This window comes from Oxyura jamaicensis, chromosome 24 (genome assembly GCF_011077185.1).
Source record: "Oxyura jamaicensis isolate SHBP4307 breed ruddy duck chromosome 24, BPBGC_Ojam_1.0, whole genome shotgun sequence".
In the NCBI taxonomy this organism is placed as follows: domain Eukaryota; kingdom Metazoa; phylum Chordata; class Aves; order Anseriformes; family Anatidae; genus Oxyura; species Oxyura jamaicensis.
The window spans coordinates 4,994,575-5,011,754 of record NC_048916.1 but is presented as its reverse complement, the minus strand read 5'-3'; the positions used below and the strand labels follow the sequence as shown (position 1 = coordinate 5,011,754).

General features: G+C 54.8%; 1 protein-coding gene and 1 long non-coding RNA gene across 5 annotated transcripts in view; one reads left to right on the top strand and one right to left on the bottom strand.

Moving 5' to 3' along the window:
- The window catches only part of NECTIN1 (nectin cell adhesion molecule 1), an 86,532-nt gene that overhangs the window by 4,863 nt on the left and 64,489 nt on the right, over nt 1–17,180 (bottom strand). Inside the window, exons 6-10 of one of the 4 annotated variants that reach the window (XM_035346052.1) lie at nt 10,974–11,121; nt 9,645–9,732; nt 9,064–9,174; nt 4,595–4,704; nt 2,721–2,765 (exon numbers count right to left, since the gene is read on the bottom strand). In XM_035346052.1, coding sequence (XP_035201943.1) covers nt 2,721–2,765; nt 4,595–4,704; nt 9,064–9,174; nt 9,645–9,732; nt 10,974–11,121 — 502 coding nt within the window. Of the gene's footprint in view, nt 1–2,720; nt 2,766–4,519; nt 4,705–9,063; nt 9,175–9,644; nt 9,733–10,973; nt 11,122–17,180 lie in introns of all 4 variants that reach the window. The other 3 variants (XM_035346055.1, XM_035346056.1, XM_035346051.1) reach the window with 3 other exon arrangements.
- On the top strand, nt 781–6,422 carry LOC118177960. The gene is made up of 2 exons (XR_004755992.1): nt 781–855; nt 5,478–6,422. It is a non-coding gene; the product is annotated as an uncharacterized LOC118177960 (long non-coding RNA).

Genomic DNA, 17,180 nt, shown 5'->3' with positions numbered 1-17,180 from the left:
TTTACACAGCCATTCGAGGCCTCTGAAGGCTGAGGTTTGCACTGGACCACTCACAGCCCTGTGGCTGGAAAACTGGGCAGGCTGTGGCAACGCACACTTAGAGAACAGGGGCAGTTATCTCCCTACACATCCCTTGGCAGGCACGGGGATCCATACCACCATGGAAGAAGGGAACAAAGAACAGCTGACTGTTATTCTTCTGATTGTAGCAGCTGATAAAAATGGTTGGAGAAGGGCTAGCACTGTTAACCAGGAGAGTGTTAACTAGCACAGAATGTGTGGAGGTGCTCTCCCTGCATAATCTGCTCTCAGGAAATGTTGGGTGCAGCAGAAAACTCCTGAAAACTCCTTTCCATACCTGTGGGGAAGGGGAAAGGTATTAACCCTGCTCTCCTGCCTTAAGGGGTAAGTTGTTAATGGGTAACTGAACCTTCTGGGTAAAGCTAACCTGAGAGGGAAGTGGTGACTGGAGTCCAGTTAGGCATGGCAGGCAAGAGGAGCTCTTAGCCAGCAATTGATTCTTGGATAAGTGGGAGGGAGGGTTTATATGTGTTTGGGGCATATGATGGAAAAGCATAGGGCTTCATACAAATGTGAGTGCTCAAAAGGTCTGGTAGGAAAGAGGCTCTCAGTTAACACAAATAGACATCTTGTGTAAATTGAGCTCGTGGGTAGCATCCAGAGCTGCAAGAAGCACATCATGAGATGCTACGTTGTGGGATGCCCATTAGCAATGTGCTGGCTCAGCAAAAAAACATATTTCTTTCAGTCTAATGATTAATGTGGGCATGAAGCAAACATCCATGAAGCAAGGCTAGAGAGAATCAGTGCAGTTCTGCCAGCTCTTCTGGGCAGGTGAGTACAAGCATGCTTTCCTCTTCTTTCTTGGCATTTTGTGCTCACTTTTCATGGGTCGGCGGGGCCGGGGCTGGGCAGCTGGTGAATGCCAGCAGTGGGGCAGAGGAAGGGAGTTCCCTGTCTCTTTTCACCTTCCTTTAGCCTGTGAAGCCAGGAGTCAATTGCTCCTGCTTTGTTCCCTTGTCTCATTTCTAAGAAACAAAAGGGAAGAGAATCAGCCTGATGTTTATTAACATCTAGCAGCCGGTGCCCTTTGACTTCCTTCCCCAGTCCCACTGTGCCTTTTTCCAAATCTAATTTATCTTTAACAAAGTTTGAAATTAATTTAGGGATAATGAACTAATTAAATTGAACTGCCACTTTCCCCCACCTGACTTCTCCTTGTCTTTGTTTCCAGTATGGCTGCATACAATTCCTCATTATCTGGGTTACATCCTCCCCCCTCAGTTTTATTTTCAAGAGCTTGATTAAAGGGGATGTCAGCAATCTACCCATTTCAGACAGCCCGGCAGATTACCTTTAAACGGTCTTTATTTGATTGAATTAGAGAGCTTTCACTTCTGCTATGACTTATTCTCATCCCTCCTCTTTCTCCTATGCACTTGTGATCATCTCCTTGGTAGGACTAGCTGTGCCTCAGCTTTCCCTCCAATCCGACCACGTGCAATGCTTTTTATCATCCCTAAATAATCAGTTCTTACCGATCTAAAAGAAAAAATCCTTGTCAGTGTCCTGAGGATTTACCTGCTCCAGTCTCTGGGAAAACCCCAGAGCTGAAATTCTCCCAAACTAGGGAAGGAGCTACGATGAAGGATGCACCCACAGATACATGCAAGTGTTATTTATGCAGTAAGCTCGCAGGTTGCATTCCTCCTTACAGCAAGCTTTTAGCTCTTCAGCTTTAGCTACTTACCTGTTCTCTCTTCCTACAGCATCTTAGGCCATCCATAACCTCAAACCTTTGCCCCTGTGCTGTTTCCCTTGCGAGCTGTCCCCTCTAAAATTTCACATTCAGGGCAGGTTTGATGCCCTCACCCTACAGCAGGGCAATTAATGGGGAGCCACCTCAGCACTTTGCTTTGTTCCTCCCACTAATTGGAAATGGGTTATTGAACAGGGGCTTATTCAGGCAACTTCTGTGTTGATAGGAAGGAGAAGTGGCAAATGGGAGCTGAGCCAGTGTTTGGTGGTTCTTCAGTATCCCCAGCTCAGACTGTGCCTAATCTGTGATGGGTACAGATTTAGTGGTTTTATAGTGGTTTTTGTAGGGAAAGCAGAGCTGGGAGTCGGATCCCTGCTCTCCGTTTTACTGGGATCTTGATGCAAGTCTCAAGGTTTGAGCTATTCTTGCTCTAACAGGGACAAGAAATTCCCAAACAAAAGTGAGAACAGGAGTGTGGGGAGGTGAAGGGGGAGGAAATAATTAAAAAATAAATAAATAAATCACCCTGATCTGTGGTGTGTCATAGCAGGGAGATTTCGTGGCGGTGAGATTACACCTTCAAAGCACCATATGACTGGCTTTATTTTTGCTTCAGAGAAGCTGGGAGGATTTCCAAATTTGGATTTAGAGGATTACTGTCCTTTTGCTGACAGTAAAATCCCCCACCCTGGGGAAGGACGAGGTGAGACCTCCCAGGATGGATTAGGCAGCGCCTGCCTTGTTTGTACCCAGGCGAGTGGACCTCTGGTGCAGCCCGAGGAGGTGAAGGTGTAAAGAAAAGGGGCTGCTTCCAACCACAGCCTCCTCCAGGAGGCTGCTGCCTGTTGGAGCTGGGCAGGCTGGTGCCTGAGCACCGGCACAACCAGACCCCAAAGCTGAACGGAGAGAAAAAGCAACCCCAAAGCGACCCAGCACTTACTGTCCGCTCTCGCTCGTTACGTCTACGAAGACCTTGATCCTCATTCTGGGAGCAGGGGTGGGCAAGACACCGCAAGAGAGAGAGGTTACCGCTCTGCTCCGGGGCCAGCTCCACTGCAGGCACTTACCTAGGGAGGCTTTGCTACAGCAGGGGAACTACAGGGCTCCTTCCAGCACGGGAAAGCCAGGGGGCACGGGGGTAGAGGCAAACTGAACCAGCCCACCACGCGCCTTCCTCTCTGGCTGCTCTGCCCCGCTGTCACCCACCTGGTGGCACTGGTGTTCCTGGTCTGCAGTGAGGCTCTGTGCCCTCAGGACATCCACTGTTGTTTTTTTTTAAGCCATTTTCTCCCCACTCATCCCCCCTAAGGGAATTCCCAAGGCTTCAGTTCCCTTGCCACATATTCTCTCCTCCAGCACAGCCCTCTCTATTCCCAAGCTCCTGTTTCTGTGAGCCTCCTCTGGTGACCTAGGAGGGATTTGGGGTGCTGCAGAACACCCCAGCCCTTCCTTTGCTTCCTCCCTTGTGTCCCCACCCTCTTCTGCACCTCTCCCTTGACACCCCTGTGGGGCTGCAGCCCCGTTAAGCCCACAGCCCGTTCCTCCCATTTGAAAGGCAGTAAAACAAAGGGAGAGGAGCAGGGTAGGAGATGCAATCACCACGACTTGAGAAATACATGTGGACAAGGAGCGAGGGAGAGTCACAGCCAAGGAGGGAGCTGCCCGTGGCTTTTTCTTGGACAAAAAGTGTTGGCATCACACAGCAAATCTCCAAGTTCCCTCTGCTTTGGATAGGGAACTGGTGGCTTTAATACCTGAGAAATGGGAATGATTACAGGGTAAGGGGATGGGAGAAGGCCTTCAGGATACCATTTTCCTTTCCAATGCCATTCTGCTTCATAGCGTCACGGGTAGCTAGAGAGGCCCCAGGACCACCACTGGTGGGTTTAAATGCAAACTGAGTCCTAAGCAGTCCCTGCTGTGGGACCTGAGCTCAAAGGGCCTCTGATCGGAACAAACAGGGAAATGAGCAGGGCTGATCTCTGGTTTTGAGGAGAGCACCAAAAGAAAATCTCCCTCCCTCTCTCAAGCACTCAGACATGCCATCTGCACCAGCCCCATGCAACGCAAGCTCTTTATTTTGCATAGGCAGTCCCTCTCTGGCTGCCTCGAATTCACTGACTTTCAGATGCAAGAACCTTTCCGTGTTCCCATATTCTCTCACATACTCTCCCACCTTGTTCTTTCACACATGCACATATGCTCCCTCTTATCTATAGTCTCTTCCACGCACACAAACCCTTCCTCCCCCCTTCAGTCCCCTTCTCTCTCCATCCCCTTCTTGTACTGTGTAGCTTAGGAGGACCTGCTTAACATCTCCCCAAAGTTTTGTCCTCAGCTTCTGCATGTCCTAGTAATGCTGCTTTACAACAAAATGCCCCCAGACGAGCTCTGCCTTTCAAACCCACCTCGTTTCTCCCTGTGCCCCCAGCCCGGCTGGCTGCAGAGGGGCTGCTTGGGTCAGAAACCCCCCCGTTAACGCTTCCCCCACCCCATGCCTCTCATCGCTGCAGAAAGCAAAGGAAAACGCTGCAGAGAGCATGCACGGAAGGCAAGGCAAGGAGATCCCTGCCAGCACCCCCCCTGTGGCACGAGGGTAGCGGAGGGGCAGCATCGCGTGCAGGGGTACGGGGCGGGCAGGAGGGGGCCAAGGGGCTGCTGAAGGGGAAGGGCAGGAGGTGCAGGGGAAGCACTGGCTGCAGAGGAGCAGGGGGAGGAAGGCAGAGTGCGATCGTGTACCTTGAGGCCAGAATCTGAGGGGAAAGGGCCTAGAGTGACATGCGCTAGCGTAAGTTGGGCTGGATGGTTGCGTACTCGACTAGGTCTCCGCCAGCATGGATGGAGCTCCGAGGGCTGGGTGACGAGGCCAGAGCGGACGTGTCCAGCTCTGCATAGTGGACATCACAGTCCTTGTTGCCAGAGTTCTGGAGAGGAGAGAGCAGCAAGGCGGTGGGGACACAGGAGGGGGGATTTGGGGGTCGGGGAGGGTGAGGATAGAGGAGCCGAGCCAAAGGGAGCGAGTGAATGAGGTGGGAGAGGGGGGTGTGTGATGGGACAGGGAGAAAGAAGAGAAGGGTGAAGGGGGGAGGAAGAAAAGAGAGTTAAAAAGAGGGAGGGAGGGACGTAATGAACAATCAGTCAGGTAAAATCCCAAATCAAACCGCAGGCCCCCCTGGCATCGCTCCCCAAAGCTGCTGGTGAGCTGAGCTGTGAGCCCCCCTGCCCTGCGCCTGCCCCCAGCAGCACCTCGCTGCTCCAACCTCCCCCTCTGGGACCAGCACCTTCCTCACTCAGGGGCTGGTTCAGCGATTTCAAGCCTTACAGGGTACCTGAGCTGGCACTTGTGACTCAGGAATTTGGGGTGATGATGATGGGGAAGGATTGAGTGTGGGGTGTCAGGAGGGAGATGCCTGCAGGGAGTGGGTCCAGAGCCGTGGCACCAAGGGCAGAGGGGGCTGCAGGAGCATTACAGTAGGGAAATGCCACGGCTTAGCCAGAGCTGCTGTTTTTTTGCCCAAGTGTGGGGGCTGTAATGGTCTTTTTTTACATGCCATGTTTTTGCACAAGGCTTTACTGCACATTATGCTGCGGTGGATTAACTCTGCAGCGTGATTTTGTCATTGCGATAATGTAATAGATGCTAAAAGCATCCTTCTTTTGGCATGAAAATATTTACGGGCTTTTCTTTTCTAAGCAGGCTTATCAGCAAGAACTGCATGAATGGAATATTACCCAATTTGTCTGATCACTCCTATCCAGACATCCTTCATGCTTTGCAAACAGCAATGGACCTCGGGAAGCAGCAGGGCCTGGAGCCCTCAGTGCTTTGCGGGGAAATGAGCCACCATCATGAGAAAAGATGCATTTTGGGGACAGCCCTGGTGTCGGTAGCCAAGGTGTGAGGGGTGCCCTGGCTCCTTCCCCTGTGGAGTTGCTTTAATTTCTGTGCCGGCATTCACCAAACATCTGCTGAGCCTCTCTGAGAGGAGAGAGCTTGCTCTTCCAAATGAAACAGCTTTCCCATTTCCCCATCCCTTTTCCAAAATGCAAAAGGTGTTTAATCCAAAAATATTTCTCTTCCTTTGGTTTGGAGCTGTCCTCAGCCACGCAGCAGCTGTGGCAGAGCCATTCTCAGGAGCTGATGGCCCTGTAATGATGTGGTTTAATGCCCGTTGCTGGAAGGGGCTGTTCGGTGGTGATCAGCTCTGGCCATTGCAGATTAAATGTCCACGGACGTTGAAGAGGATGAGTAGTGCTAACTCTGGTCTCAAACCCAAATCTATGCCCTGCAGAACAATGCCCTTGGTCTTTGTTTCTCAGCACCCTCTCCAGTCTCAGAGAAGGGCAGACCAAGCCTTGATCTCCTCCTTCTCCAAACCAGAGCTGCCTTCCCCTGGCGGTGATTTCTCAGTGGAGTTCCCCTGCTCTCTGCCACTCCTGGGCTTGCTCCTGCTCCCGGCTGCTTGTTTGGAGCAAAATTTATTACAATATCAATAATGTGACTTGTATACAAGGTCTAGCACTGCTACATGCAAGCGCTTGCTGTAAATCATCAGCATCGGCACCCCGGTAATTGCCCTGTAAACCGAGAGGAATTATTTGGCTGTCTGCAGCAATGAAACTTTCCTTTCTGTTCCGCAAATGGGTATCGCTGACACTTACACTAATCACACCCCAGCTCCCACATGCGCTCGTGCTTCCACCCCTCACGCTCCTCCTCGCTGCCGAGCGCGCAGCGTTTGCATGGCACAGGCACTGCTGGGCACGCCTCTGCTTTTTGCACGCCCGCCTTGCTTTTTGCACACCCACCTTGCTGTTCACACTGACGTGCACGGACACCACCGCTCACAGACACGCGTACTGCTTGTAGGTGTCACCTGAAGCACACGCGCATCCATCCCATTCACTCCTGCTTGAGTGCCCTCAATCAGCCACAGCTTTTGCCCCACAAGGGCTCAGAGAGAAATGCTGCAGGCAACACCACCACCTCTCGCACACGTCTGTACCCTTCATTTGCCACTGTGCTGTCCTTGAGTGTCTGTGCCCTCAGCTTTATGGTCACGGTATCTTTCCCACAGCTTGCAACACCCAAGCATCCACATCCACTTGGAGCCTCCAAACCTTCATGTCCCCTGTCCCTGCAGATGTGCTCCAGCCTTTCCCTGCTGGCATGTGCCTGCTTGCGGGGCTGCTCCCCCTCGCCTCTGCGATGCTCTCTCTCCTGGCACCTCTCCCACTCCCTTGCTCTTTTCCATCTCTCACCGCTTCCCAACTCCCATTCTCGTGCCATGAAGTTGTCGACCCCAGGCAGCGGCTCTCACGCAGCCTGGCGATGAAGCCAGTTTACCCCGAATGATGAGGTTTCACCCGAGTCATTTAAAGCCAAATGCGCCCGCCCCGTTTTCCTGCAGAATTACTTCCCTTCAAAAAGGGAAATGGGATGTCTGTGAGCGGTCCTGCAGGGAGGGGGGCAGGAGCTGGCTCCTCTGCAAGGCGCGGCTGGGCGATGTGCTGCGCACCTGGCCCTGGCTGTGTTATCTGAGCGGGATCCAGCACATCCAGCCCTCGCTGGCAGCGAAGAGACACCCTCCTTCCCCTTGCCAGCCACAAACACGCACAGCCTGCTGCCTGCCCAGAGGATACGGCCATTTAGCAAGAAGCAGGAGCAAGCCTCATCTCGTTCCCGCAGCACGAAGCCACAGCGCGGTGCGCACGTGTGATGGGAGCCCGAGGGCACCGGCACGGCCAGCAGCCGAGCTGACACGCGGACAGGGGGCACGTCCAACCCCCAGCTGTGCCAGATCGGTGCCAAGAGCGGTCACAGCTGCAGCAGCAATGGCCGAGACGCCCGGCCCTTGCATCCCCAGCGCAGAGGGACTTTTATCATGGGCCAGAGGAAGCCAGGGCTGCGCAGCTCGTTGCCACTTGGCTCGAAGCACGGCGAAGGAGCAGCAAGTGCCAAGCACGGGATGTGGAGATGCATTTCTCAGACCAGGATTGAGAGCAGCAAACTCTGTTCCCATGGTTACTGAGCAGCTACCCATCAGGCCCCATCTCACATCACTAACTCTGCCACTTAATTAACTGACTGCTCGTTATTTCCCAAAATGAGCTCCTCCATCCTCCTGCTTGCCTGAAATCCAGCTCTCAGATGCTCTCCGCAGAGCAGCCCGGCTGGCTCTAGTGCCCTGTTTCATTTAAAACTCATCTGCCACTCAGCGAGGGTTGGAAAGGGCTGGAGACAAGCCCCAGGACTGCGGGAGGGCTTCAAGGGGAAGTTTTTCTTTGGGGACACCAGCCACTTCCAGCTCGGATGAAGTAAATAGGATCACATCGGCACAGAGCCGTGTCTGAGCCCTCGGCGCCCACCTTGCCGCAGAATTCTGCTAGCGAAAGGTCACCGGGCCCCATCCTTCCATTATCTGCTCAGGAATGCGCATTGAGGGGTCATTCCGGGATGAGCTGGAGGGAAGGGAATAATTAGCTGCGTTCATAAAATATTACTCAGTGTTGGCTGGTATTTCTGCTGCCCCCTCAAACAAACGGGCTCACACTGCGTCCGGCTCACGCGCAGCACCCCGAGCCCTCCCTCGTTGTCCCAGGCCTGGTGGGAGGAAGGTTTTTGGTTTTCTCCTCATGGGAGGACTCCAGAGCTACCTGTGCTCTGTTCCCTACGCCTTTGCCCTTCTGTACCCAACCTTTTCTCCAGCAGCCTCGCTCCCTGACGCGCAGCCCTTCCCTCGCGGCCGCTAGCAGCTCTCCCTGACCCTTAATCTCCCTGCTGCTGCTGCCTCACATTAGCATCCCTCTCTCTGTGAGGCTGAACAAATCCACACAAAACAAGGGGGTTTAAAGAACTTGTCGATTGAGTCAAACACTGGCACGCTCTGCCCGGTGGATAATTGCTTTGAGGAGCTCCTGCTTTCAGCTGCAGGCACTCACGGGGCTCAGCTGCAGGAGGCGACCGGGGTGGGACAAGGGGTTTAACTCTCACGGGTAGCTACAGAGGAGGTCCTCTGATGGAGATTGGGGAGAATCAGGGTGTTTCAGTGGGGAATGACCCTTAAAGCCCCGGCTGGAGGACCTATGGAAGCCAAGGGGCAGGTGCTGAAGCGGGGCGAACAGTCTGGGCGTGGGGGTTGCCTCCCTGTGGGATGGGATGCTCCTGGCCTCTGAAGGCTGATGGTGCACCCGCTGGCTTGTGGGGTCTTTGGTTTCATGGGGTGAGGGTTCCTGGGTGAAAGCAGCCAGGCCAGGGCTGGGGATGCACCCCGTCTCCTTACCAGCTTGTCGGTGTAGGGAGAGGGCTCGCTGGCTGCCATGTCGTAGTACGGAGGCTGCAGAGGGAGCTTCTGGATTTCTTCCTCGTGCTTCATGTTGTCCAGGTGAACAACCTGCAACAGGAGGGAGGAGAGGGCTGAGGGGAGCAAGTACAATCCTCCTGCCACAGCCTGGGACACCACAAGGTATCGCCGTGAAGGGCAGTGCCTCTTACCTTCTCCCTGGCCGTATTATTTGCCTCCTGGTCCCTTTATTTCATGCTCACATTCCTCTTATCACAGCCACTCATGCCGTACTAAGAAGTGAGGGTGCTCAAAAGCCCTCATACCTAAGAGCCCGTCTGAACACCAGCTCGTTCAGAATCCAGTCCCTCCTGAAGGGAGCAAGCAGGACCCAAATTACGCCTTTCAATTAGTGCCAATTTTGGGGTGTTGTGGGCACACAAGTCCTTCCCTGCTGCCCCTCAGACTCAGGCCACGGGCTCCTTTGCTCTTGCAGACCCCGTGCCCCAAAATTTAGGCACTTTGGGCTCGGGTTTTCCTCGTCAGGTGAAGGGGCTCTCCGCAAGGAGGGGGAGCCGTACCTGGATGTCTTCTGCAGTCAGGTGGCTTTTCAGCTCCTGTTTCCTCTTCGGCGGAGGGGCAGGCTTGTGGGACGGAGGCAAGTCAATCCTGCAGGTAAAGAAGCGGCTGCTGGTTAGAGGGCAGGAGGAAGGGGTCTCATACGCCGGGACAGGCTGCATCCTGCGTGCACTAAGGGTCTGGCTGTGTTTGTCACCAAAGTGCCGATGCAATCCTTGGCTCCTCTCCTGGGGCAGAGCACCCAGCAGTGGTAGTGGGTAATTAGCAGGAGGTAATATCACACCCATGGCAAGCTCAGGAGATGCTCTGGAGCCCTAGAGTCTGCCACAGGTTTTCCAGTAGGGGATTGAATCTTCCTCCTCCACGCCACGCAGGGGTTTTGTCCCTGACCCCCCATCAGGGGATCAGCTGCTGTCCCAGGGCACAGGGCTTGGCAGCCGCAGTAATCCCAGCCCAGAGCCTGTCTCCCTGCATTCTGTTCGTACGCACAGATGTGTCTAATCCTGTTACAAAACTTATTAAAGCTCCGATCCACTAATTAGCTGGCTCCCCCTCTCCAAACTTCACCAGATCTTCTGATAGGGATGGGCGGCTTTCCTGGGCAGCCTGACGGCTTGCAGCATGGGACCCGAATTTATGGGTGAGAGGAAGGGTAAAATGGGTCCCGGAGGCTCTGCAAAACATGGACGTGGTGGCTCTAAAGAAAAGAAAAGCTATTAACTTTCCGAGGCTTTGGAGCAGACCCCACAATAGAGGCAGCACCTCTGCAGGCCAGGGCACCGTTGTGTTTCTATTCTCAGCTAAAGTGGCTGTTCCCTGTTCCTTCCTGGAGGGCCATTGTGGGAAGTGGATCGTCTGAATGTGTCTCTGTCACAGGGCTGATGCTGTTGATGCAATTTCACCTTGTGGTTCTATTTTGTTGTTGTTGTCCATGTGCCTCTCTGTCTCTCCTCCCGCTTCCCGCGGTTCCCTTCCCTCCCTCCCTCGCTCTCCTCCGCTGCCCTCTCTCGAATGGGATTAAATGGAGCACAAAATGCGGCCGCGTGCGGCGGGGAGCGTGGAAGATGAAAGCAACTTGTGGCCTTCGGGCTCTCAGGGCGAGGTGGGAAGGGAGGGGGTGCTGCGGCGGCACGGCAGCGGCGAGGCAGAGCCCTGCCGGGAGAACATCTCTGCAGAGGGCTCTGTCCGTGCTGCACTTGGTGCCGAGCTCCACCCGTGGAAAATCCAGGAAAAAAAAAATAAATGTTTGCCTCCTGGCTTTTCTTGCGTGCAGGCAGGGAAAGGACCGGCAGGGCTCCGTGTGTGCTGCCCCGTCCCACGGCACTACTCACAGGTCGTGGTCCGCGTCCGTGCGGTTCTTCTGCTGCCTCCTGTAGACGACGAACACCGTGACAGCCACGCCGATGATGAGCACGGCGGCGATGACGCCTCCCATGATCCCAATGATGCCTCCCGGGGCGCCCTGAGGTAGCGGCTTGTCTGCAACACACAGGGCAGAGGGTTAGAGCCCCTGACCACACGGCCCACCATGCCTCCAAGGGCTAACAGCTTCCTAGTTCTGCTATTTCCCCTTAAATTGGGTGGTGATTCCTGGACGCAAACCTTGTTCTGTCCTGGAAGAAGGAAGGGGTCTGGGGATGAAGGTGACCCAAAGCAGCCTCCCATGTCCTGCACCCCTGTGGGGCTCATGCGGACCTGCCACTCGATACTTAATTAACTCAAAAGTGTTCTGCAGGGCTTGCTCACAGTCTCTTGGCTGAATTCCTGGCACTGTTGAGACGAAGAAGAGCTTTGCTTTTCATGCGGAGCTTAGAACAGCCGAGGACCAATGCTCGATGTATTGAGGTGGAGCAGAGGGATGTGCATCAGAGCCTGGCACCCCCAAACCTTACAAAACGGGTGTCCTGGGTGTAGGATTTGGGGATGAGGGAGGGATGGATCACATCTCGTGCTCCTTCTGCTGTCTGGCCTGTTGCTCTGTGGCTCCTCGGTGACTACCGTGGACCTCATTCAAAGGAAGCCAATCCCATGGGCCTGATGGGAAACCGCTTTGAAACGTACGATAAAAGGATTTAATTTGCTCTACCTTCCAACCTAATTAAACTTGAAAACTAGCTAATTGGTACTTTGTACTTACAGCGCTGGCAGTGATGAAAGAAGGAGATAATTGGAGTGGAGGAAGGAGGAGGAGGAGGAGGAGAAGGAAGAGAAATCCAGGGGAAGGGAGCAAGACAGGGAAGAAGGAAAAAAGTGCTTTGTAGGACTTGTCTGTCACACCTGGTTCTTGTGCTTTTCTGGCTGCCCTGGCTGCAGGCTGCTCTCAGAGAGCCGATATTGGATTGTATGGACTGCACTCTGCAACACTTGGTTGTCAGTGGTGGGCAGACGGTGTCTCCGCTACACTACCCATCCCCAAGGCCTCGAAGTGATGCCCAATTTGCACAGCTATAAAACGTAAAAACATGCATTCCCAAACCATAGAGAACCACTTATCCAGGACTTTCCCCCCCCAGGCAGGGGCTCAGCCCTTGCCCAGCCCCAGGGCTGTGCCCCCAGCAGCCTGGTGCACAGCTGGCTGCGCTGACCCTTTGGCAGCAGCCCCGTTCCCGGTGCCCACCTCACCGCCAGCCTTCTCCACCATCCACCTTCCCTCCTGTCATCCAGGAGTGAACCAAGGCGTACAAACATTTCCCAGGGAAATCCCCTCTCCAGCAAACTGCAGCCCAGGACCTGGAACATTTACCGCACCAGCGCCAAACGCGGGAATTTCCAGCACCACGCCAAGACACTGCAACCGATGAGGAATTCGCCCTGAGAACTGCCTTGACACTGATCCTGCACCCCTTTCCTGATGACTTCCATGCAAACCTGCCTTTCCCTTGCTTCACAAGGACACCCCAGAGCCTGCAGCAGCCGGCAGCCCCCTCCCTGCCTTCCCACACCCCCGCTTCCCAATTAAGAGCTCCGAGCTGGATGTCTTCAAGTGGCAGGATGCCGGAGTCATCGAGACGCCAGGTTCCTCTCCCCAACGTCCTCGGCACCGGCAGTCACTTTTCTCTCTCTTCTCTTCTCCACGTTATCTTGTAAATAATATTTCTGCCTTGAGACAGCTTGCTTACAGCCGCGCTCGGGCAGACAGCTGACACGTCGCAATCCAAGCCCCCGGACGGCATTCAAGATTGTGGCAGGGATGGTGACGGTGAAGGATCTCCCAGTCACTTTGGCTGGGGCATTTCCATGATGGATCAGCCCCTAATGGCTCTCTGGCTGGCAGGTAACGAGCAGGGAACATCAGCCTCCTGCTACCGCTGTAAATCAGCAGGTGTGTGTGTGTGAGAGATGGGGACGGGGGCGGGAGGAGAAGGAGGGATGGGGAAGCAGATGAATAAAGCTGAAACGAGTCTGCAGGAGCTGGAACAGGGCTGTGCCACAGCAGGAAGGGGGCACGGAGATTTGGAGAAGTGGAAATGCAGCCAACAGGTTGCAGATGTAAACATAAGGCAGAGGGTGAAGAGAGCAAGGGGATGAGGAGAGGGGAAAATGGGGGAGCACAAGGAGAAATGCAGGTGTGTTCTGGGGGGGTCTATCACAGTGCCTTCTTCTCGCCAAGCTCTCACGGCTGTGGTGTGAGCATCCTGCTGTTGGTACCCACTCCAGCTGCCTAAGACAGGGCTGCACAGCCACGCAGCACTTCTGGAGAGGTGCCTGAGCTATGACCAGATCCTGCCACAAGTCCTGCCCCTGCACATGCAGGGCTTCTCCCCTAGGGCTGAGCCAGCCTGCAGAAGCGCTGGGCTCATCTCTGCAGGACTCCAGCTAGGAGGAAAAGAGGAAGAGGCAGAGAGAGACTTTCCCTGCTGCTTTCTCTTCCCTCTTTTGTTATTATTATTATTGCTATTATTTAATTCTTCTCTCATCTGCATCCCCAGATGTTTATTTCCTCTCCCCTTGCTGGGGCAGGGCTAGTATATCGTATATTTTGGAGGGCTCCTTCCCCGCGTGCCTCCAGCCGCCTCCTGCCAGACCCTGCCGTCCTGGAGGGCTGCTGGGGTCCACCAGGGGAAACCTCAGGAGCAGCTCGTACAAAGCAGTGGATGAAGGTTTGGTTACACCGACAGGGCTTTTGGGCAGCCCTGGGAAGATGTTTGCAAGCCTCAAGAATCGGGATCAGAATAAATTGGCAGGACAGCTCAAGGGCCTCCGGAGTGGAGTGGGAAAAGGTTTTGCCAATTAAGAATGCAAAAAACCCCTTGCTCTGTGTCACGCTCAAATAATTTAAAACTCTCCAAAAAGTTTGTGTGTGAGGCACTTGGCAGGGAGGCAGGTACCAGGGAACCCAAAGGGGCTGAATGAACAGCTCAGCCTTATCTGGATGTCTGAGGGCTGCCGGGAACTCCTCGCTCCTGCTGGAAACTGAATTAATTCAAAGTATTACAATTAAGGAGAAAACAAGGACACCCCGCCCCCAGCCTCCTTCGGAGCAGTTTGGTTCATTGCTTTGTTCTCCCACGGCTCTTCTGGAGATGGAAGCAGACACAGGAAAGGAAGAAATGTGGTTATCTGTCCATAAAGCCTCCTTCCAGCCACCTGGTAGCGTGTCTGGGTTTCCAAGAGGAACCAGCGATAGACGAGGATCTTTCTAGCAAGAAGATCAATCGAACCATTTTCTTGAGATGCTGATACTGTAATCCACCAGCGCGGATCCTCGGTTAAATCACATCCAGCAGCCCAAAGGTGCCGGCCGTCCACATCTCCCAAACAAACGAAGGATGCCCACTAACAGGAGAGCCACGCCAGGCACCATCTCAGCACGCAGCCCACGCAGAGCTTCCGAGCTCTGGCTGTGACCCCCCCCTTGTCCAAACAGCCTCGGGGCTGATGGCTCCATGGAGCCGTGGCTGTGATTTAGTGCCCGGGCCCTGCAAACGGCCGTGGTAGCGTTTCAAAGCAGCGAGACAAAGGGACGGAGCTGTCCACACGCGCCGTGCCCGCGGGGTGAAGTAGTGCAGCTGCGGAGCGCACCAGTAAATAAAAACAGGGGAACAATGAAGGCTTTGGAGAACCGGCTCGCAGGAGGGAGAGAGAGATGTTCCCAAAGGGAACTCGAAGCGAGGTGAAGACGGGTGAACTGGAGAGCTTCCAGAGGAGGGCATGCCGGAGCAGAGGAAATGATTCACATGCTCTCGGTGCGGGGGGAGCGATGTGGAGGACTTCATGGGAGGAGGAGAAAGGAGAGACGGCGTCTGCCATGCTTTGGGGGTAGTCTCCTCTTAAAGCTGCTTCTGTGGGTGGGATGTTTGCATCGTCAAGCACCTGGATGGCCGTGGGATCCCTGAGAGCAGGACCTGTCACATCCCCACCGAGGGTCTGCGCTGCCCTGGGGCTGGTTTGTAATGTAAGGCTGTGCACAGCATGCGCACGGGGATGTCCCAGGGCACAGAATGGGTCCTGCACGCCGTGCTGGCCTGAATGGGCTGGGACAGAGGTGCTGCTGGGCAGGAAGGTTTCATTTATGAGAAGGCTGTCCTGTCTTTTCTGTCCCGGCCATCTCTCGTGGGGCCAGCTCAGAGCAAGCCCGAGTCCCATCGAGCTGCAGGTTCTCAGCCTGCATCCCCCAGGAAATCCCAGGCTGGGTTGTTCCCCAGTCCCAGCTCACTGCAGCTCACCCTCTTCTGCCTTTGCCTCCTCCTAACTTCAGCCTGATCCTTCAGTGCTTCACGGAGAAGCAGCATAACAACGCCCAGCACTTATAAACCGTTTGCCGAAAGGTCTGCCCGCACCTGTAACCAGCTGCGAAGAAGGGTTCCGTTTCTGCTTATCCCCTCCCCACACAAAACAAATCCCCGTCTATTTCATGGCTGGCTAGCCAAGGCACTCAGCAACGTGCAGCTTTGCTCGCAGACACATTGCAAATCAATGGCAAGGAGTCGTGATTCTTCTCCTTTCATTAGGCTGGCAGCTAGCAGAGCTTCAAAGCTGCCAGCCTTGCTAGAGTTAACGCAGCCTCAGCACTAAATTGCACCCCTGTTCGGGCACACGGAGCCCGTGTGGCTAAAGCAGGCTGTCCCAGTACAGCGCCAGCTCCCAGTAAGCCCGTCTGCGACCTGGATGGCCGTCCTGATCCAGTGGAAGGGGTTAGCCCTGGTGCTGGACTCCTCCTGCCCGCCGAACCTCCGAGTAACACGATGAGATCAGACGATGCATATTTATAATGCACCCCACCTGACACATTCCAGGGAGCCTGAGACACGGCGAATTTGCAGAGCTAAATTAAACCGAGCTGAAGAGCTTGGCAGAGCAAATACGTCCCCGGTTAGGTTTTAAAGACGGGCAGGATTGTCTAATTTGAGACGCGCTGCAATAGCGCGCACACCCCCGGGCACAAGCTGCTTGGGAGCCTCCTGGCACCTCGTGTCTGCAAAGGGTTAACGAAAGGCTGCTCCCAGGGGAGCTGAGCACTGAGCTGGCAGCCAAAGGGTGGGATAAGCAGCAGTCCCTGGAGATTTTAAAGGGATCTTAAGCCCGAGGGAGGGAGGAGGGTTTCTCAGGGGCAGCCCCGCTCACTGTGTGTCTTAGGTGAAGCCCTCTCAGGGACAGCTAAGCATCCAGAGGATAAAAGGGATTAAGAAGGGGAAGGCTGCTTGGAAAGCTGAGCCCGTGGCACAGGAGCGTTGGGGTGTGAGGCTGGAGTGCCCTCCTGTCCAGCAGCAGCATTTCCTCCAGCTGCTCGGAGCTGAGCCCAGAATCTCGGTGCTCCTTTTGCTGCTGCATGGCCACAAGCAGAGCAGAGAAGAGGAACGTGCCACCTCGAGACCCTCGCACCGAAGCCCTGCTCAGACCCTGCTCCGTCCCAGGCCCTCGCCCAGGTGCAGGTGGAGGTGGCCAGGCTGCAAGGAATGGCTGAGAAAACATCTCACAGCGAGGTGCAGGGGGGGCGAGCACACATCAGTGCTCGGCAGGCAGCTTGGTTGCAGCACCTCAACTCCTGCCGGATCCAGAAGCAGCTCTGTTACCAGCTGCTCATCTGGTGACCTAAGCTGGGACAAACTGGGGGAGGCAGACCTCATCCTGGGGGAAAAAAAGGAGCAGTTTGGCTAGCTAAGGTTGCTGGCAGGGATTTCGGAGCAGGAGGCTTCACCTGGTGGCAAAGGCAGAGCAAGAGCAGAGCGGATCCAGCAGCCCTCCCCAGAGACTCAACTAGCCACAGAAGGAGCTCAGGACCTCTCCAGCCGGCAGGGATTTTAAGATCCTTGCTCGTTTTGTTCCCCTCTGTAATTTTTACTAGCCCGACCAGTAATTAAAACCTCTGCAAACCACTCGTTCGTCTCAGATGTGGTTTGGGGAGACCCTGGCAGAGCGGCGGCCGAGCCAGCCGTCTGCAGGGCGCTGCTTTGAGCAGCGTGCCCAGCTGCAAGCGGACACATGGACGAGCTGGGTTTTATCAGGGATTTCACACACATTCCTGCACAGGCAATTTCTTTGCCATTCACCGCGGGTGGGGGCAGCTCAGCCCTGTCCCGTAACCACCAGCTCCCTCC